The 23051-nt window shown below is 42.7% G+C and overlaps 1 protein-coding gene across 3 annotated transcripts; it reads left to right on the forward strand.

Annotated features, from left to right (window-relative positions):
- On the forward strand, positions 1-22661 carry pdgfra (platelet-derived growth factor receptor, alpha polypeptide). 3 transcript variants are annotated; one of them, XM_027146162.2, is made up of 30 exons: positions 554-784; positions 900-973; positions 2876-2957; positions 3069-3353; positions 3705-3950; positions 4059-4216; positions 4995-5157; positions 5797-5983; positions 6116-6231; positions 6391-6681; positions 6954-7220; positions 7322-7452; positions 7646-7814; positions 8545-8734; positions 9011-9126; positions 9461-9587; positions 10042-10238; positions 10894-10988; positions 12699-12831; positions 13880-13984; positions 14114-14224; positions 14460-14613; positions 14869-15029; positions 15602-15714; positions 16626-16748; positions 16943-17054; positions 17184-17283; positions 17371-17476; positions 18192-18430; positions 20224-22661. In XM_027146162.2, exons 3-30 carry the CDS (start codon positions 2897-2899, stop codon positions 20369-20371), a joined length of 4404 nt encoding a protein of 1467 aa, XP_027001963.2. In that variant the 5' UTR covers positions 554-784; positions 900-973; positions 2876-2896; the 3' UTR covers positions 20372-22661. The 3 variants fall into 3 exon arrangements, with proteins under 3 accessions (XP_027001965.2, XP_027001962.2, XP_027001963.2); XM_027146164.2 differs by lacking the exons at positions 554-784; positions 900-973 and adding an exon at positions 1-217 and having other exon boundaries at positions 7325-7452; XM_027146161.2 differs by lacking the exons at positions 554-784; positions 900-973 and adding an exon at positions 2-217.
- Positions 22662-23051: the final 390 nt, after the last annotated feature.

Genomic DNA, 23051 nt, shown 5'->3' on the forward strand with positions numbered 1-23051 from the left:
AGAGAGAGAGAGAGAGAGAGAGAGAGAGAGAGACTGCAAACACTCCACACACACACACACACCCACACTTCCATACGCACTGAGGATTAGAAGCGCTACAAAAGTGAAGGAGGACACTTAACAGTGTTCAGTGGAGAGTTGTACAGGAGTACAGGGCATTCAGTTATTGTTGTTTTTTTTTTCTTTCATCGAGGGAACACAAAAGGATTTTTAAAAGGTATTGTCTGAGTTAATTGGGTTGGATTACACCAATTGGCTCGTTTTTTTCCTCTCAATCAATAGTTTATTGTGCCCTTTTCAAAAGCATAAATTAGCTGATTCAAATCCTATACTTTCTTAAATCTATCCTAATTTAGAAACAAGATAGAAACACTAAATTAAATTCGATTTAGAAAACAATTTTTTAATGAATTTCCTGGATTTAATCTAATAATTTCATGGTTTTGCTGAGAAATAAATTGCAGGGATTATTTCTATGTCCATCGATTTTTTTTTCGCCTTTGAGCGGACTACAGGATTTTCCCCTCTTCTGAGTTTGATGTTCACTCCAACTTCTGCACGCAGCCCAAGGCGGATTTACAGCATTTCGCATATGGTCTCCAGTGCGAGCTCAGGGAGAGAAAAGCGGCTCGGCTCTAGCGCGCAGCTGGGGGTGCCATCCTGCATCTAATGGCAAACACATTTCACACTCTGTACCAGCTTGATTCCCATTTACATGGAATGCGCCCGACTCAAACGGAATATTTTGCATCTGGAGTAGTTTGCGAAGAAGTTCTTTCAGAATGTAGGCTCTGGATAAATATTTGCACAGATTAAATGTATTCTTGGACACTTAATTTACAGCATTTATTTATAGAGCTGTGGATGACTTTGTTCTCTTTTTTTCTGCTGATCTGAAGCGTTACAGTGCATGTATGGAGAGGAGAGGAGTACACAGCACTTTGGAGAGGAGTACACGGCCACGTATACCACCGTTAGTTCCATCCCTGTGATTAAAACGATTTCTGCGCCCTGCAGGCTTCGCAATCTTTGGATAAAGTTTCTTCTGTGTTCCCACAGAGTATGTGGGGTTAATTTAAACAGGAGGGAGATAACGACACAGGACAGCAAAATGTAACATTCCTCTCTCAGCTGTTGCCCCAGAGTGAGTGTTAGGCGCGTAGATTCGCGGCTTTTGGGCAAAACAGATGCGCAATTGCGCGCGGGAGGAATGCAGTTGGTGGGCTGAAGGAGAGTGGGTGAAGGTGGGGGAGTGCGAGTGAGGGTCTATCCAGAGATCTGAGTCTTTCCGCCTATTTCCTCAGGGTGTAAATCCCCTCTCCAGTCCCGTCCTGTTGGTGTAGAGCGGATCATTGTGCGCTGGATTGTTAAACGGAACATGGAGCGATTCGGATTCCCAAACCTGTGTTTTAAACACCCCAAAAAAACAGAGCTCGTTTGATTGCAGCTGGATATTCCAAGGACCATTAATCCCATCCGAGTACTGCTCAAGTAAACGACAATAAGGGCAGTAAAGAAATACAGGCAACCCCCTCCTGCGCTTCCTTTACTGGTTTAATTCTGTCAGTACTTTAAAGTGGGCTTCTCTGAAGAATGCCATCACAATTTGAAACTAATCGGATCTGCCTATAGTGATGGACGTAGTAAGAAAATGCACACGATGATCTATATACAAAACGGACCATCACTTTTATTTTTTTAGGCTGCGTTTAAACCCGGGTTTGGATTTGGACATAATTAAATTAGGCAAAACCGCCTTTTTGGAGATGAAATGCACAATGTCTAAGTAATACAAAGTTGGTTACGCAAGGCTATTATTAAGATTGAAATCTTAGCTATCTCACAGACAGCAGTTTTCTGTCCCTGGAGCGTTGATGGGATCCAGCGGGGTCCAGAACAGACAAACAGATAAAACAGAGACGCGCGGAATGTCCGATTGTAACCACTCTGGTTTAAGTGAGCTGTTTTCCTGATAAGAAGAAGAAGAAGAAGAAAACTAGACTTTCGCGACAAAGGACAGACTGCTGTCTCACAAATTTCTTGGAATTTTTTAAAAGTTACAATAAATTGTTTATTTAAAAATCCTAACCACTAATTCGCATATCTAATAACGTTTAACACATTGTATATATATATATATATATATATATATATATATATATATATATATATATATATATATAAACAAAGGCATTTAAATGCGTGAAGAGACAAAAACACAGATTGGTACACTTGGAGAATTCAAGTCATTCTATTGTCCGTAGAAACGTCTGCGGTCAATTTGCCTCTCTGCGAAATCTTGTACTGTGTCGCCCCCTAGCGAGTGCAGAGAGATGATCAGCTCAGGGATGTATTCGGTGTCGTCCTGTGATTCGGCAGCGACCGGAGACATTACATTGACATTTGTTTGAAGAAGACTATTGCTGACGAAGATTTAACGCATTCTTAAACAAGACCCGAATCTAGGGCTTCATTTCCAGCTGTTATTAACATTAGATCAGTGTGAAGTATGAACCTCCTGATTAACCTTTAGTACTCCTAATAATATTTTGTGCATAACTCTATATATATATATATATATATATATATATATATATATATATATATATATATATATATATATATATATATATAAGGAATTCTGTGTAACTCAGCTGTGTAATGCAAAAAAGACCAAATTGTGATGATCACAATTGCGAAAGGTGACTAATTTACAAAGAAGTAGAGAGTAATATCTCTCTCTATCTCTCTCTCTCTCTCTCTCTCTCTCTCTCTCTCTCTCTCTCTCTCTCTCTCTCTCACTCTCTCTCTATCTCTCTCTCTCTCTCTCTCTCTCTCTCTCTCTCTCTCTCTCTCTCTCTCTCTCTCATTTCAGCTGAACACAACCTAAGCAACAATGTGGGTACTGAAGACACATCTCCTTTTGGGTGTTGTTGTTCTCTTTGGAATATTACAAAGTAAGTTTTTTGTTTGTTTGCATGTTTTGTTTTGTTTTTTTAAATTCCAGTGACCATATCTACTGTTTAGCTGACATAAAGCAATACTTAACCCCTGTGCATGTTCTCCAGATGGGACATGTGACCTTTCACCTCCGACCATCGTTCCAGATAAAACGGTGTTCTTGTTAGAGCTGAACTCCGTGTTTAACGTCACCTGTACCGGTAACGAGAGCGTCGTGTGGGATGAGCCGTTACCAGTCAACACGCACGTGCTGCCCGGGTTTTACACGTCCACGCTGCTGATTGACGGTGCTGCGAGTTACCATACGGGGGAGTACGTGTGCATTTACAAGACCCTAGACGAATCCCAATCATACACAGACATGATGACCAGCATCTACATTTTTGTCCCAGGCAAGTAGTAACAATGGTGGAAATAGCGAAGTGGCCTAAATGAGAGTTAAAAGAAGTCAATTCCTTAAATAACAATAATAGCTTTTATGTAAAAGTCATGTACAAAATAAAAGCTGTTATGGAATTGACACTAATAATCTAACCTGATAGATGTTTGTTTCTACTTAATTTTCTGTTGTTATGTGCTATCCATGTTCTGTTCATTGGCTAGAAAAGTGTAATAACTCTTTACAGTAGAATCAAAAAAAATCTTTTCCCAGCAAAAAGTCTGATTATTAAGTCATATAAAACATTGAACTTAAAGCATACATTGTGTAAGATATCTAACCGTACACACATGTTTTACTTCAGACCCTGATTATCCATTCGTTCCTGACTATTCGGCAGAGGCCTCCCAGGATTGTATTCCTTGCCGTGTTACAGATCCCCAATCTGTGGTGATTCTGCGGAGTTTACCAAGTGGAGATGTGTTTTATACTCACTATGAGCAGATGTTTGGATTTATAGGCAGCTTTCCTCCTGGCCAATATGTGTGTGAGACCAGTGTGAATGGCGAGGTAGTCCGAAGCATGGTGTACAACGTGACGGAAATACCATGTAAGCCCTAACCCACTTTCATTTAATCCATGAATCCATATCATTTATCCATGAAGAGTGAGATTTTATTTTATTTGTCATCTGCTGACTGCACGTTTGTGTGTTCAGCATTATTCGATTACTTCTCAAATGAGATGAAGCTGGATTTCAGTGTGAATCTGACAGCCAGTCCAGAGGACATAAAAGAAGGAGAAGCCCTTAACCTGACCTGCACGGTTTCACCTGGTGCTCTCTATGTCCAGCAATGGGTGCATCCCAGTAGACAGGTAAAGGAATTTTATTTTCCAGTGCCAACCAAAGAGAGCAATATTCCCATTTGTGTTCCATAACGCATGACTATTTCTTCATTAATCTGTTAAAGAGAAGCTACATACAGCACGTCATCCCAAAAATCATTGAAGAGCAAAGCTTTAGTCTCTGTTTACTCTCTGAGATGTTTTGGAGCAGGGTTAGGGTTATTTCTGATGTGTGTGTGTGTGTGTGTGTGTGTGTGTGTGTGTGTGTGTGTGTGTGTGTGTGTGTGTGTGTGTGTGTGTGTGTGTGTGTGGCTGCATGTCAGTAAAAGATTAAAGGAGGTCTTTTAGTGCTGACCATTTGCTCAAATGTTTATGAGGGGGTTTCAGTGTGTGGGGTTTGGTGTATCTCCAAAACAAAACAAAAACCTTTCTCAGCAATTTCTCAAAGTTTTTCATCTATACAGGCAGACTGTAGAAAACCTTCTATATCGTGCTCATGGTAATTATGGTCAATTGTAATTCCCCGTGTTATGCTGGCCATATTCATGTACAGCTGTGCATTCTACGGGATTGCTTTCATAGGCTGTTTAGATGGTTTATTAGAGAAACTTCCTCTTGAAGTATCAGAGCTGAGATCTTTTTTCAGCCTCATGGACAGATTTATTTCTGCTAAGAGAGAGATGCTCTCCCAAACATGCTGGAGCCAGTGCCAGATGTGGAGATCGCGAGAAAAACTAAAGCAGACACCGACTGTTCAGTGTATTCATAATGAGTGAATAGTTTGTGTCTTTGTTTCACCCAACCCCAGGCTGTAGGTGCTATGCAGAAGAAGGAAACCTACCCTGATAAGGTTTCGTATATCCTCAGTATCCCACACGCCTCAACAAATGACACTGGCTTATACGAATGCTCCGTCACGGAGCCGTCCGTCGGACAGACCCGCTCCTCCCGAGTGTCCATCATCGTCAACGGTAATAATCTGCGTCTTTCTCGATTATCCTGCACCTCTGTATTTTCATTCAAAGCTGGCAGATGTGACTTGAACGGATGTGTACCGGAGCCCTGAAGGATCACGCCAGCAACGACAGAGTTTCCCTTCTCATATTGTTTTCATGGTTGCTCTCAAACATACAGTACAAGGACAAAAAATTACAGAAGAAACATACTAGCAGATTATCTATTCATAATCCAAGGCACAAATCATGTCATTTTCATGTCAGTTTCAAGATCCAGTATCAAGAAAAATTTGTCTAAAATTTCCAACCTGTATATAAATCAGTGATTGTCCAGATTGTAGACCAATTATCAAGATGAGGATGTATGAACCTATCTATCACTTTTCTACCACTGTGAATCTGTTGACAGGTTGCCATGTTTTTAGCAGCTGATTATTGAATGTCTTCATCCTAATGATTCAGTTGCTAATAAGGGCTAATAAGGACTGACTAGCGTATACGGACAGGAACCACTTAAAAACATCTGATGGAAACCAAGGCTTGATGATATCCTGGCGATGATATATGGCTTGGAGTATCAGGGTTCCTAGATGTTCTTTGCAGGTTTTTCATTCACTCTCTCTCTTTTTTTTTATTCTTCTCTCCGGGTTACAGAGGGATCTTTCATTACTCTGGATCATAGTGGGATCGGAGTAGAAGAAACCATCTCTCTTCTAGAGGAATCTGAATTCACCATTTACATCCATTCTGATGCTGTTCCCAAGGTCACATGGTCCAAAGATGGTCTTGGATTGAATAGCCATTTTGTAACCACCAAGACCACACTTCTAGCGGACAAAAGGTAAAGTCTGACCTTTCTGATCCTGCAGAGCATCCCATTTATTGCCATTTCTTTAGCAGGGCTTATATTATTTCTATGTGAAATCTATTTTTACGTTCTAGTCTGCATAAAGCTCGCGTCTGTTCCGTCTAGGTACGAGAGCGTCTTGGTTCTGCGACATCCTGTCGAAGAAGACGGTGGAAAATATAAGATCGTAGCATCGGCTGGCTCACAGACGAAAGAGTTCTCCTTCAAACTCTATGTTAATGGTAACATCCTAACTATTCCTTGTAGCGTATGCTATTGAAACATTACTGATGTATGTTCAAGTTATCTAGAAAAAATAGAGCTTATATTGTAAGTGTGTGTGTGTGTGTGTGTGTGTGTGTGTGTGTGTGTGTGTGTGTGTGTGTGTGTATCCATTTCAGCTGGTGAGCCCCAGATAATACAGTCCATGCTGGCTCCGGTAATCTGGCCCAGGAAAGAGACTATGGTGGTATTCCCTCAGTCAGTCTTTAGACTCACATGTCGGGGCCAAGCAGAAGTGGTCTGGGATGGTCCCGTCCCTCTTGACAAGCAGACGTTAGATGACAAGAGAGGCCTGTTCGTCTCCACGGTGACGGTGGACAATGCCATGGCAACACACACCGGAGAATACACTTGTTACTACAAGAATGAGAATCAGACAGACAAGAGCAGCATCTACATCTATGTTCCAGGTATTAATAGAGTGACCGAGAGAAAGAGCTTGAGAAAAGGAACAGACAGGACACAAGACACTGTGATTATATAAACCTGCACTGACGGTGTTATGTAAAGTTGTATTTAACTACATTTGTGTTTTCTTGCTACACATTTGACTGAATTTTGCTTTGCTGCTTTAGAATGTGACTGCATTTATCTGCACATCCTGCTTTGCAAAATTTGTTTAAGCCAACCTTTTTTGCACACCTACACTCTCTCTCTCTCTCTCTCTCGTGCTATCTCCCAGATCCAAACATGCCATTCGTGCTTTCCCTGCCTCCCTTCGGACACCACGTGCTGAAGAGCCCAGAGGAGATGGAGATTCCTTGCCGTGTGACTGATCCGAGCGCTCAAGTGACGCTGTTCCATGTGGAGGCTCAGCAGGCTGTGCCCGCCATCTATGACAGCAAGAAGGGCTTTCTGGGCAGCTTCACATCTGGGACATATGTGTGTCAGGCCCTTGTGAACGGACAAGAGCACGAGAGTGAGGAATACATTGTCCATGGCTGGATAGGTAAGAAAATACATGTGTGTTTTGAAAAGTAAAAAGTAAAGGCATCTTTGAATGAGTGAAAGAGTTGAAATATAAAAGTCATAACACTTTCATTTGTTCAGAAGCCTCAGGCGTGCACGTAGAGCTGAAGGCGGAGAAGAAGGCTCTGTTGGTTGGAGAAACCCTCGTAGTAAACTGCGTAGCCAAGGGCAGTGACTTACTGGAACAACAATGGAAATATCCTGGAAAAATGGTGAGAGACACAGTCGATATCACCCACATTTTGTCTTAGTAAAAGGTTCATATATGATTGTAAGCATATGGACATTGTTTCATAGTGATGTATATTCAAATATTGCTTGTTAGGTTGTATTACTGATGCATAATCTTCACATTAATCTTCAGTTAATCGATTATGGTTGTCTGTCTCCGTCCGTCTCTGTCAGGCGGATCGTGCTAAGATGTCTCTGAAGGAGAACAAGAAGGATCAGGAGATCTATTACACCTTGACTGTGCCTGATGCCAGAACTAAAGACAGTGGAAATTACGCCTGTTCCGTCACTGACGTTATGAGCAACGAAAGCCAAACCAAGGAACTCACCATTACAGTTTATGGTACAGATTATTTACTCTTTTGCACAGTTTTATGCAGGGTACATACGGTTGTATAGTATACATACAAAGGAAACACCTTTGCCTTAGGGGTGGGGGGTGGAGTTGTAGGTGGGGTTGTAACGGGTATTTTGTTGGCTCTGTTTCCATTCATTTTGTCTTATTGGAGCATTACTGCAAATCAACACGGTCACTTTTATTTGCATATATGTTTATCCTGGGGACACGGTGGCTTAGTGGTTAGCACCTTCGCCTCACACCTCCCGGGTTGGGGGTTCGATTCCCGCCTCCGCCTTGTGTGTGTGTGTGTGGTGTTTGCATGTTCTCCCCGTGCCTCGGGGGTTTCCTCCGGGTACTCCGGTTTCCTCCCCCGGTCCAAAGACAGGTTGATTGGCATCTCTGGAAAATTGTCCGTAGTGTGTGAGTGTGTGTGTGCCCTGTGATGGGTCGGCACTCCGTCCAGGGTGTATCCTGCCTCGATGCCCGATGACGCCTGAGATAGGCACAGGCTCCCCGTGACCCGAGGTAGTTTGGATACTCGTTCCAGCACAGGTCTGAAGACTTGACCCAACTAACATCTGATTTAGTACAACCCAACATCTGTCTCTTTGTCTTTACAGTGAACTGATACGATACCACAGCCATGTTTTTCTGTTGCATTTTAATCTGTGGACTGAACTTGCTATTCCTGTTTGGTGATGTACGCTTTACTCTTCTATCCCACATTCTCCAGAGACGGAGTTTGTGTCTCTAGTTCCGACATTTACTCCTGTGGAAACAGCCAAGCTGAACGACGTCCGTGAGTTCCTAGTGTATATCGAGGCTCTTCCTGCACCCAAAGTCACGTGGATGAAGGATGGTGTTGTACTAGGTGATGTTGCTGCAGAGTTCACCACCTCCCTTCAGAAGATCAGCGAGACAAGGTTAGACGTCTGGGACGCACGTGATTTGACGTAATGCGTACGTTTTTAGAGTGAGGCTCAGATAACTCATTTGCACATAGATTTAACTCTAAATGTGACCTACTGTAGTTGAGGGACATTCAGTTCACGTATTCACTTTCACACTCATTGTCGCCAGATCTGGAGGTGTTTTTTTTTTTTTTGTGAAGAGTGCTTATATATTAATAATCTCAACTTGCCAGATGTTCTTAAGCAGTGTGTGTGTGTGTGTGTGTGTGTGTGTGTGTGTTTGCGTAGGTACCTGAGTACTCTCGCTCTGATTAGAGCTAAGGCAGAGGACAGTGGCAACTACACGGTGCGAGCTGAGGTCGGCAACCAGAACGCCAGCCATAGGTTCAACCTTCAGGTCAAAGGTAAAATCCGGAAAAGTTTGAAGCCTTGTAATTTCTCCTGTGTCTCTACCTTCACTTGTTCTCAATTTGCAGGTGTTTCTGTCACAACTTTATTTTCATGCATTTGCATGTCTTTTTTCTATTGACTGTCCATGCACTCTTTCTTTGTCCAGTCTATTTCTGTTTTGCCTGCATTTTCATAGATGTTAGAATTTTACATTAACTTTCTCTTAAGTTTTTTTTTTTTTTTTTGAAGTTCCGAATGTCTTCGTGTCAGATGAGATGTACTGAGCGAGGTTGCTATGTATAACTCTGCTAATAGTCATGCTTTCCTGTGTGTGTGTGTGCACCGTAGTTCCTGCTGTGATCGTGGACCTGCTAGATCTGCATCACGGTTCAGAAACAGGCCAGGCTGTGGTGTGTGTTGCCGGAGGATCACCGGTCCCTGAGGTGGAGTGGTACATCTGTAAAAACATTAAGCAGTGAGTATGTCTAAGTCTTACTCCTCAGGCTGTAACCTGCTTGTTGTTTTACACACAAGCTCCTTCCATTTCCTTTTTTTTCCTTTACTTTATTCAGGTGTTTTTATTTTATATGTACACTTTTAGCATGGTAGCTTAGTGGTTAGCACGTTCGCCTCACACCTCCAGGGTTGGGGGTTCGATTCCCACCTCCGCCTTGTGTGTGTGGAGTTTGCATGTTCTCCCCGTGCCTCGGGGGTTTCCTCCGGGTACCCCGGTTTCCTCCCCCGGTCCAAAGACATGCATGGTGAATGAGAGTGTGTGTGTGCCCTGCGATGGGTTGGCACTCCGTCCAGGGTGTATCCTGCCCCGATGCCCGATGACCCGAGGTAGTTCGGATAAGCGGTAGAAAATGAGAGTGAGAGAGTGTACACTTTTAAAACTGTTCCATTCACCACTTTTCTTTATTTCTTAGGTGTTCCAATGACTCAAGTGAGTGGTCACCTCTTCAGACCAACACAACTAGCATAACCATCGATACACACATGGTCCAGGACAATCAGTTGGAAAGTCAGGTGATCTTTGGACATCTGGAGAACACGATAGCTGTACGCTGCCTGGCACAGAACGAGTTGGTCGCCGTGTCACGTGAGATCAAACTCGTGGCCAACGGTGAGATCCATCATCCTATGGCTAACAAAAGCTGATTAGATTTCTCTTCAGGACAATTAAACCGATTTTATGAGTTATCTAAATATGGTCCTATATCTAAATATAAAGCACCGAGGCAACTCTGTGTGTGGAAATAGGCTAGAACAGAATGCTCTATAGCATCATAAATTATTATTTGTCAAATTTCAAAACTGATCATGAATTTATTCATATTCTACAGTTACAACACTTTCCTCAATGTTCATTAATCATCTATTCACATTTGTCATTTGCCATCGTCATTATCATATTGCCAGCTACCCCAGTATAGCTTTTTTTTTTTTTTTACTGGTATAGCGGTCCAAAAGTTACTCTTTTCTGTTAAGCCTTACATCTGTTAGCATCGTTGTGTCAGGCTCCCCATGCTGTGAACGCCTGATGTTTTCCCCACGTGGCACTTGTAAAAGGGAAATCCATACGCCATAAGCCCCTTTGGTTTATCCATTCAGTGTCTGTGGACCATCTTTTCTAAATAGCTGAGTTACACTGTACACTAGCCAAATTCACCATTCACTCGGTACAGTGGAATTGTAATGAAAGTAATTTCCAAATTCTCAAAATAATTAAAGTATCAAATTTGGATTTGCTCTTATGCCAATGGTGGTGATGTGTTCAGGTCCACACTCAGAGCTCACTGTGGCAGCTGCTGTTCTGGTGCTGTTGGTCATTGTTATCATCTCACTCATTGTGCTGGTCATTATCTGGAAACAGGTACACACTTCATTTGTTCCCACAGTCATTTGTTTCATTTGTAGTCAAGTGACTGCTCAACACTCACTCACTCGTCCACTCACTCACTCACTCACTCACTCACTCACTCACTCGTCCACTCACTCACTCGTCCACTCACTCACTCGTCCACTCACTCACTCACTCACTCACTCACTCGTCCACTCACTCACTCACTCACTCACTCACTCACTCACTCGTCCACTCACTCACTCGTCCACTCACTCACTCGTCCACTCACTCACTCACTCACTCACTCACTCGTCCACTCACTCACTCACTCACTCACTCACTCACTCACTCACTCACTCGTCCACTCACTCACTCACTCACTCACTCACTCGTCCACTCAATCACTCACTCATCCACTCACTCACTCACTCGTCCACTCACTCACTCGTCCACTCACTCACTCGTCCACTCACTCACTCACTCAATCACTCGTCCACTCACTCACTCGTCCACTCACTCACTCACTCACTCACTCACTCACTCACTCACTCACTCACTCACTCGTCCACTCACTCACTCACTCACTCACTCGTCCACTCAATCACTCACTCACTCACTCACTCACTCACTCATCCACTCACTCACTCACTCGTCCACTCACTCACTCACTCGTCCACTCACTCACTCACTCACTCACTCACTCACTCACTCGTCCACTCACTCACTCGTCCACTCACTCACTAACTCATCCAATCACTCACTCACTCGTCCACTCACTCACTCACTCACTCACTCACTCACTCGTCCACTCACTCGTCCACTCACTCACTCATACACTCACTCATCCACTCACTCACTCACTCGTACACTCACTCGTCCACTCACTCACTCACTCACTCACTCACTCGTCCACTCACTCACTCACTCACTCACTCACTCACTCGTCCACTCACTCACTCGTCCCTTCACTCACTCACTCACTCATCCACTCACTCACTCACTCACTCGTCCACTCACTCACTCACTCACTCACTCACTCACTCACTCACTCACTCACTCACTCCCTCACTCACTCACTCGTCCACTCACTCACTCACTCACTCGTCCACTCACTCACTCACTCACTCACTCACTCACTCACTCACTCACTCACTCACTCGTCCACTCACTCACTAACTCATCCAATCACTCACTCACTCACTCACTCACTCGTCCACTCACTCACTCACTCACTCACTCACTCACTCACTCGTCCACTCACTCGTCCACTCACTCACTCACACACTCACTCATCCACTCACTCGTCCACTCACTCACTCACTCACTCACTCACTCATCCACTCACTCGTCCACTCACTCACTCACACACTCACTCATCCACTCACTCACTCACTCGTCCACTCACTCGTCCACTCACTCACTCACTCACTCACTCACTCACTCACTCACTCACTCGTCCACTCACTCACTCGTCCACTCACTCATCCACTCACTCACTCACACACTCACTCATCCACTCACTCACTCGTACACTCACTCGTCCACTCACTCGTCCACTCACTCACTCACACACTCACTCATCCACTCACTCACTCACTCGTACACTCACTCGTCCACTCACTCGTCCACTCACTCACTCACTCACTCACTCACTCACTCACTCACATGATGACTAACCAATAAAAAAACAATGCTCAGATCTCTATACCTTTTATCTATACCTTATATTGTGCATTTCAGAAGCCACGTTATGAGATCCGGTGGCGTGTCATTGAGTCAGTCAGTCCAGATGGGCACGAGTACATCTATGTGGATCCCATGCAGCTGCCCTACGACACACGCTGGGAGTTCCCACGTGACGGCCTTGTCCTTGGTGAGTCACGACCACACATCCATGTTTCACCCTCCTCACTCTGGCTCATTGACTTGTGATTATGTAATCGATTGCATTGTGGTTCCGGAGTACAGGCTTGTTTTGGGCTGCTATGGGTGCAGCCTTGTGAGAGCAACATTGGCAAGATGTGTTTTGTGACTCAGCACAGCGGTCACGTGGTGGATTTACAGTGGCTGTGATCAAAGGTGGTTTTTCTTTAACATAAAGCCATAGTGGTGTAGCTGAATAGTCATAGATGTCTTGTTGCCCAGCCACGTGTTAAGCCTGTTGAGTCAGATTTTAGAGGCACCACACAGCACAGAAATTCAATACAATAATCATCTATGTGAACTTTAGCTCTGTGAATTCACCAACATAGAACGTGTGACTAGAACACCAGGGTCGGCTTGGCTATGGTCCTGAAAAATTATAGGAACTATTTATTATTAAATATAGTACGCTGTTTCTTAGTGATGTTAATTGTTAAAATGTTAACACTAGAACTGATGATTGCTCAAAGTCAGGATGAAGGATCAAGACCAAATCTGATATAAGTGTAGAACAATCATTGGGCTTCAGTAGACCAGGTGTAGTTTAATGACATTACTGATTTAGTAAGACTGGGGAATGTTGTACTGTAGTTAAAAAAAACTGGGATCACTTGAATCGGGACAAAAATCCTATTTGGTATATTCTTTATTTATTTATTTATTTATCCTATAAGGTCTAACCACGTTCTAGCGGCTGTCCACTAAAATAACGGCCTAAAATATAGCCCTTAATGGAAGACTGAGCAAATCCTGAGGATTACCAACCTCCAGCTAGTCAGGACAGTGAACATGATTTACATGGTGTTGCTTGGTGTTCAGGCGTGTGTTTTTTGGGGTGTGGTTGTGAACGAAATACTGTAGGGAGGGATTATATTTGTTTAAAGTTTGTGTTTCAAAACAGCCTCGGCTAACTTTCACCCAAAGCATTGACCATATCGGTGTGAAGGTGTGAAACTTTGCATATGATAATCACGCGTGTGTGTGATCGTCCGTCACAGGCCGTATTCTGGGCTCGGGGGCCTTTGGTAAGGTGGTGGAAGGCACCGCGTATGGACTCAGTCGTTCTCAGCCGGTGATGAAGGTCGCAGTGAAGATGCTCAAACGTAAGTTTAAAATGCTTCATCATCTATTATAAGCTTCATCATCTATTGGTACTTTATTTGATGTGTCCTAATTTATCTGGGAGGTCTTGTGCATAACTGACTATTTGGGTGGTTGATTTTTAACTTCAGCAACAGCTCGCTCCAGTGAGAAGCAAGCACTGATGTCAGAGCTGAAGATCATGACTCACCTGGGCCCACACCTCAATATTGTAAACCTGCTGGGGGCCTGCACCAAATCAGGTACACACAAGTGTTCATTTAAGGCCTGTGGGCTGACCAGTGGCACTTCTGAGTTAGAGTTCTTTTTTTTTTTAAAGCTGAGTTTATATTATTTCATTTCCAAATCTGTTTATAGATTGTGAGCCTGAAATAAGAGTCATTTAGAAACCCCCATCTCTCTCTCTCTGTCTCTCTCTGTCTCTCTCTCTCTCTCTCTCTCTCTCTCTCTCTCTCTCTCTCTCTCTCTCTCTCTCAGGTCCTATCTACATTATTACCGAGTACTGTTTTTATGGAGACCTGGTGAACTACCTGCATAAGAACAGAGACAGCTTCCTAAGTCGACAGGCTGAGAAAGGCAAAAAGGACCTGGACATCTTCGGCATCAATCCAGCTGATGAGAGCAGCAGAAGGTCAGAGCAGGCACGCATGCACACACACACACACACACACACACACACACACACACACACACACACACACACACACACACACACACACACACACACACACACACAAATGCACTTACACACATACTAGCTGCAGTCTGTGCAGCGGTTTGACATCAAGTCCCGATAGTCCCAATAATGTAATATCACTGTGTGTGTGTGTGTGTGTGTGTGTGTGTGTGTGTGTGTGTGTGTGTGTGTGTGTGTGTGTGTTTTCAGCTACGTGATCCTGTCATTTGAAGAAAAAGGAGACTACATGGATATGAAGCAAGCAGACACAATGCAGTATGTCCCCATGTTGGAGAGGAGCAACGCCTCCAAATACTTCGACTGTCAGAGAGACGACTACGATCACCCTCCGTCTTACAAACACATCAACGGTAAAACTCGCATTCGGCAAACCGAATGAAACTCAATCTCTCACTTCCAGGGACACATAACACGTAGCTTCTTGAATCAGGAAACATAACAGCAGCGAGATGTTTTTCTTTCACTTTTTTTCCTTATTTGTTTTGGAACCTTTATTCGTTTTCTGTTATTTCCGTATCTATGCGTATGTTTGTCCTGTTCAGTTTGGTTTGCCTGCATCTGGTTTGACTTGGCAACAACTTTTTAAACCCCCCCACACACTCACGCCCACACATCTACATACACACTGATGTTTTGGCAGTAATAGTGAAGGCGTCCACCCATCATTTTTGGGGATGTGATACGTTGCACTCTGTGCACCCTGCATTTACCAGAGATAATTGTAGTCCGTCGGGTTTGCTGCATGCTTCACCCAGCCATTAAATGGACTTATACGAGCATCTCTTTAAAAATGTACTCGTATCGCAGCTCATGTAAAACACATGCACACAAGTACACACATTCAAAAGGAAGAGTGGGGAAGCTAGTGTGTCTGACTGTATGTGTGTGTGTGTGTGTGTGTGTGTGTATATTTGTCCAACAGAAAGTGAGGTCGAAAAGCTTCTCTCCGATGACACAGAGCGCTTGACCACTATGGATCTTCTTAGCTTCACCTATCAAGTGGCCAGAGGGATGGATTTCCTGGCCTCCAAAAACGTGAGTCTGCAGCCTGAACTTGTGCTTTAATGCTCCTCAAATTAAAGCTATAAACTTTACAGAAGCTATAAGTTTCTCAGACTGACTTTCATTATATGTGACCTCGATAAAATAATTTATTAAATAGATTTCACATCTGGGGGGGGGGCACGGTGGCTTAGTGGTTAGCACGTTCGCCTCACACCTCCAGGGTTGGGGGTTCGATTCCCACCTCCGCCTTGTGTGTGTGGAGTTTGCATGTTCTCCCCGTGCCTCGGGGGTTTCCTCCGGGTACCCCGGTTTCCTCCCCCGGTCCAAAGACATGCATGGTAGGTTGATTGGCATCTCTAGAAAATTGTCCGTAGTGTGTGAGTGTGTGAGTGAATGAGAGTGTGTGTGTGTGCCCTGTGATGGGTTAGCACTCCGTCCAGGGTGTATCCTGCCTCGATGCCCGATGACGCCTGAGATAGGCACAGGCTCCCCGTGACCCGAGAAGTTCGGATAAGCGGTAGAAGATGAATGAGAGATGAGAGAGATTCCAGAGTTTGGAAAACTGTTTAAACTGTGGTGTCGAGGTGGCTCGAGAAAAGCCCAGACACTCAGAATAGAACATAACAGTGTGTTTCTGTACATTATGGCATGTTATTAAACCATACTATTACATGTTACTCAAATATGTTATTAAAAATGACCACACGTCAGGTTTGAATTTAGCTTATGGGCTTTTAAATGCTTCCTGAAAGGGTCCGAAGGTCATCCAGCAGTATATATCATGAGACGCTTACAGAAAGGAAGCTGTAGAACGATGACGGATAGAGAATGAAACACTATTTCAGGAATTTAGATTAACAGCAGTCAAAGATTTGATCGAAAGCTTACCGATTGATTGAAAGATCGTCCGACCGGACTGAACGTCTCTCTGTTGTGTACAGTGTGTTCACAGAGATCTGGCAGCTCGAAATGTCCTGCTGTCTCAGGGGAAGATTGTGAAGATCTGTGACTTTGGGCTGGCCAGGGATATAATGCACGACAACAACTATGTATCCAAAGGAAGCGTACGTGTCTCTTCTTCTTCTTCTTCTTCTTCTATTTGCTTTTCTGTTTTTTATGTTTCCTACATAAGAATACAATGTGGTGTTGAGACATCAAAGTATTTTATGGACTGCTGCTAATGTCTCTCTCTCTCTCTCTCTCTCTCTCTCTCTCTCTCTCTCTCTCTCTCTCTCTCTCTCTCTCTATACATACACAGACCTTCCTTCCCGTAAAATGGATGGCACCTGAGAGCATTTTTGACAACCTGTACACCACTCTGAGTGACGTCTGGTCTTTTGGCATTTTACTTTGGGAGATCTTTTCTCTGGGTACTCGATCATCTACCGTTTCATCGATATGTCTTTATACATAGTCTTTTAAAATATACCGGGTTGAATATTCTATACATTAATGTTGTTGATCTAATATACATTACAATATATACGTTTTTTTTGCAGGCGGGACCCCTTATCCTGGCATGGTTGTGGACTCCAGCTTCTATAACAAGATAAAGAGTGGCTACAGGATGGCTAAACCTGAGCACGCCTCCAGTGATGTGTAGGTTCATCACAACAGCGCATCGTTATTTCTGCGTATTGCAAGCTTTCCTATCTGATTGGTTAATGCTTTTGTCAATGTATGTAGTTATGAACTGATGGCGAAGTGCTGGAACAATGAGCCAGAGAAGAGACCATCGTTCCACAGTCTGAGTGACAGCGTGGCCACCCTGCTGCCATGCGGATACAAGAGGGTACGATCTGGTAGATCAGTTGGTTCTATACTATTTGTTATTTTAGACCTTAATCGTCGGCTTCTCGACCGTTTCCGCATCCATAAACTTCGGATGTTCGAATGCATCGGTAATCGTGTCACTATGTCCACGCTCGGCTTAAACTAGCCCCCCGTTTCCTGTGATATTAATACAGTTTGACAGCAACTACAGTAGGTGTGACACTCGAGTTAACGCTCCAACCGGCTTACGTGCAACAGGACCAAAATCCACCCAGAGCATGTGTCTGTTAGCCATAATGACCTTCTGATACATGCATCACACATGGCACTTCAAAACACACGTTTCCCAAAGTCACATGGCCACTGGCTAACTAGATTCTCTAATGGCACCTTGGGAAGGGGCGTGGTGGGAAATGCGGTTCTTTATTGGTTTTTCCAAATCCTTGCAGCACCACAGAGAGGGGGTGTAAATGGAACAGAATGTTTGAATGAGCCATGTTTATAGCAGTGTTTAAGGAAATATCATGAAGAATACAGAGACCGCTAAAAGCGATCGAATTTCCTTCCACATTTCCTTCAAGCACTTTGAAAGACAGGAGCACATTTTAGTGTTGTTATGGCATGATATGTTTGATCCATCAGCGCACGGTTTAGAGTTCTTAAGATTTAGAGAATGTCCTCATCAGCAAGCATGTGAATGTGTCAAAATTGGACATCTGTTTGTGTCTGTGCAGAGCTATGAGCGTATAAATAATGACTTCCTGAAGAGCGACCACCCGGCGGTGACCCGCGTGCAGTGTGTGCAAAGCGACGAGACCTACTTGGGTGTGGCCTATAAGAACCAGTGCAAGATGAGGGAGCGTGAAAGTGGCTTCGAAGACCAGAGACTCAGCTCCGACAGCGGCTACATCATCCCTCTGCCCGACCTGGACCCCCTTTCTGACGAAGAATACACCAAAAGAAACCGTCACAGGTGAGCGTCCGACATCCGGATGTGCGCTTAGGACTAAAATATCGAATATTTTAACGTTCTAATCAAATGGAACAAAATATGTTTACTTATCACATAAAAAATGTTGGTTACTGCTATTTGATTGGTGCAAAAAGAACGAGTTTCGAACGATCCGATATTCTCGACACAATTTAAAGACAGGATTATAAATTGTGCATGTGGTCAGATGTTTGGACAAATTGGCTGCTAAATTATATTAAATTATAACCTGATATTTAAATAATAATAATAATAATAATAATAATAATAATAATAATAATAATATTATTCTGGACTGGGGTGGGCACGGTGGCTTAGTGGTTAGCACGTTCTCCTCACACCTCCAGGGTCGGGGGTTCGATTCCCACCTCCGCCTTGTGTGTGTGGAGTTTGCATGTTCTCCCCGTGCCTTGGGGGTTTCCTCCGGGTACTCCGGTTTTCTCCAAAGACATGCATGGTAGGTTGATTGGCATCTTTGGAAAATTGTCCGTAGTGTGTGTGTGAGTGAATGAGTGTGTGTGTGTGCCCTGCGATGGGTTGGCACTCCGTCCAGGGTGTATCCTGCCTCGATGCCCGATGATGCCTGAGATAGGCACAGGCTCCCCGTGACCCGAGGTAGTTCGGATGAGCGGTAGAAAATGAATGAATGAATGAATATTCTGGACTAAATCTGATGTATTATTGCAAGCCATGAAGATAAACACTGACTTAGAGAAGGAGTAAAAATCAGGATAGAAAATAAGGACAGAATGTTGGGAGTATTGTCCTTAATCAGCACATCCTTTGCAGTTTGTGAACATCTTCGTTTTTAACCGAATAGTAAACATCCTGTTGAGGTTTTTATGTTTGCATCAGTTGCTTTTAATGTTCCACAGAACGAGTTAGTTCCTCTTATCACTTACAGTACATCATATCAGCTTTATCTCACCAACAAAGCAAACACCGCTTGTTGTGTTACTGACAAACTGGAAAGTCCTGATGTATAAAACTGTTTCGAAGCACTTACAGTACACTGGACTTCTTCCATCAGTTTAAAATAACCACCTCCTTACAAAGCTTCACTTCACTTAAGGACATCATCATGTGTTCATCAGTGTACTACTGATGCTATATAACCACATTGTTATTTATTCCAAAGAAAGAGTTGTTACTATGGAAACCATAATGGATTAAACCAAGCACAGTAATTCAAATCCGCCAAGTGAATCACAGCTAACACTGAAAATTATTCAACACCTTCTGACCAGTCCAGTCCTATTATTATTATTATTATTATTATTATTATTATTATTATTATTATTATTATTATTATTATTATTATTATTATTATGTTAATTAATTGTGAGGGGAGCACGGTGGCTTAGTGGTTAGCGCATTCGCCTCACACCTCCAGGGGTGGGGGTTCGATTCCCGCCACCGCCTTGTGTGTGTGTGGAGTTTGCATGTTCTCCCCGTGCCTCGGGGGTTTCCTGTTTCCTCCGGGTACTCCGGTTTCCTCCCCCGGTCCAAAGACATGCATGGTAGGTTGATTGGCATCTCTGGAAAATTGTCCATAGTGTGTGAGTGTGTGAGTGAATGTGAGTGTGTGTGTGCCCTGTGATGGGTTGGCACTCCGTCCAGGGTGTATCCTGCCTCGATGCCCGATGACGCCTGAGATAGGCACAGGCTCCCCGTGACCCGAGGTAGTTCGGATAAGCGGTAGAAAATGAGTGAGTGAGTGAGTGAGTGAGTAATTGTGAATTAGTACTATAACAAATGATGTGTTTTGTTCGTAGCTCTCAGACGTCTGAGGAGAGCGCTATAGACACGGGCTCGAGCAGCTCCACCCTGCCCAAGCGTGAAGGAGAGACTCTGGAGGACATCACACTGCTGGATGAGATGTGCCTGGACTCAGGGGATCTGGTCGAGGACAGCTTCCTGTAAGACTGAGACATTGAGATGAAAAAGAGGATGAGACAGACCCTGTTTAGCGATTCATCCAGCAGCAGGAGGAGGAGAGAAAGGCTACGACATTAGCATTAACACAAGAACTCTTCTGAATAGCCCTTTTCTCTCTCCCACCTGTTCTCTGAACTCGTGCTCCCTTGCGACATCCGCTGCCGCAGAATCCTCCAAAGAAAACAAAGACTCTTTCCTGACTGGAAATCCTGTGATGGTCATTTAGCATTAGAGACCGTGTCCTCTACTGGCTCAGAGGAAGGTGTGGTGAAAAAGGAATAAGGAAATAATCCAGAATACTTACATGTTGTATAGAACTTTATAATTGATGGGCATTCAGTACATTGAACTAATTAAGCAGGAATGTATCCTGAGCATACTATTGTATACTCCATAACCAGTTGATTTACATACGAGTCAGTTTTCCATGACCACTACGCCTGAAATCCTACACCTTTATTTCCTTTCACATTCCATGCAACGCAAATCGCATTAAAAAGCACACAATGGCTAGCTCCTGTAGCTGATCGTACAGTATATTGGCCGCAACGCAATAAGTGCAGCAGTTTGAATTTTATTCCTTTTTTTATACATAATTCTGAGCATCAATGTGTAATATTTTGTAAATAATGGGAAGGGAAGGGAAACCTTTTAACGGTCCTAAATGAAGGAAATAATAATAATAATAATGCAATAATGCGTAACGCATGCCTCACAGCGTTGCAATTTTTACACGTTGCAACAAAACCGTACCAAAGTGTGGACCAAAGATTTTAAACTGCACAATGTGTCAAATGGAAAAATGGCATTATAAGATTTCTACCAGTGTTATAGTACACAGGAACTGTGTTTTTACCCTGTGGAGTGATGATCGAATCACTTGAGTGAGATGAGAAACCTTGTGGTAGCTTGATCAGCCTCGAAAGGACAAACGCTGACAATAAGCTGGAATGTTTTGACGCTGTGGATAAAATGATGTAACCTAATCATCTATATACTGTTTTGAATCATCTAAACCACATAATGACTTTATATCAGCCGGTGTAGATGTTGTACCCTACAGCTTTTTTTTTTTTTTTTTTGAAGCTTATCAATATTTATAATTATATTATATATAATCTAATTATATATAATCTAATTTTTAAATAAATAAATATTATTATAAATAAATATTATAGTAATATTGGAGAGAGAGAGAGAGAGAGAGAGAGAGAGAGAGAGAGAGAGAGAGAGAGAGAGAGCACTGCAAAATAATAATAATAATAATAAAAAAATAAAAATAATAAATAAATAATAACTTCATAGAAAGGGAAAACTTCTTGAATATGGTCTAGTTGTTCCTATTATAAGATTACAATAACCCAACGATTATTAAACCTAGATGTTTTCTGTTCGTTTTTAAATGTTTTTAAATATTGTCTAACACGAATTAGAAAAAAAATAAAAGGTGAAAATGGTAATAAACAAACAAACAAACACAAACAAATAAACAAACATATAGAAAGGTTTAGTAATATTCTATTTGTTTTTATTGTATTCTTATAACAGGATTTTTAGATGCAGGATATTTTCACTTGATGTCTGAGTCGTTTCTTCATTTTTTATTTTTTTTATTTTATTATTTTTTTTTTTTGCAGGGTTTGTTGTATTCATATAATATTACTAATATGCAAAAGATGTTTATTTCCAGACAATATCAACACTCTGTTCTGTTCCTGAGCACCGATGCTATGGGCAATGCACACTAGGGGTAAAGGTCCAGCTTCAGTGCGTATATAACGTCTAAACCCCGACCGATTTCCATCTCACCTCCATCGTGTACAGTCGTCCTGAAGCATGGTAGAGAGTATCTGTGTAGTTAGTTTGATGTTATACATCACTGCATGGATTAAATGGCTTTTCAATGTATAGTTTATCGTCCAGCGATCCACTGCCTCCCTCTGAGTGTATATCCACTGTGATCTACTCGATGGGCACGAGAAAAAAAAAGAAAAACTGTTGCACTTTGTAAACCCTTCTTCTTTTGTTGCTTTTATCTGTTGTATGTTTGTTATAAAGAGTTTATATTTTTAGCAAATACAATTCATGCCATTTATGTGACTTTAAAATGCTACAATTTTGCTGAAACGTGGTATGAATTATACTCTATGGTACAGTATGTATAATAATAGGTAGTTACTCACAGTACAAGCTGTTATCCTCCTGTTCTATTATGCGTTATGTCTATGTCCATTCAGATGATTTATATTTCAATAAATGAGATTTAATAATGTGATTTATTTAGCATCTGGTAGTTTTTTTTTTCATTTGGTGAGGACATTTGTAAAGACATTTGACTTGTAGCCAAATGGAAATTAGTCCCTATTTGCTATTATAATAATCTCCACACTTTTGGGAGTGTGTCTGTGGGGATTAGTGATGATTCAGCTACAAGAGCATTAGTGAGATCAGACACTGATGGTGTAAGAGTGAGGAGGTCTGTGCAGGACACTCGAGGTCTTCTACTCCAACATTAACACATCATGTCTTCATGGAGCTCTGTGCTTTGTGCACAGGGACATCGTCATGCTGGAACAGTGTTTGTGCCTCAGTTCCAGTGAACTACCTCCTGGGAAATTTGTTACAGCACACAATGACATTCTATAGACATCGTGTGCTTCCATCT

This window comes from Tachysurus fulvidraco, chromosome 16, assembly GCF_022655615.1.
Source record: "Tachysurus fulvidraco isolate hzauxx_2018 chromosome 16, HZAU_PFXX_2.0, whole genome shotgun sequence".
Classification (NCBI taxonomy): domain Eukaryota; kingdom Metazoa; phylum Chordata; class Actinopteri; order Siluriformes; family Bagridae; genus Tachysurus; species Tachysurus fulvidraco.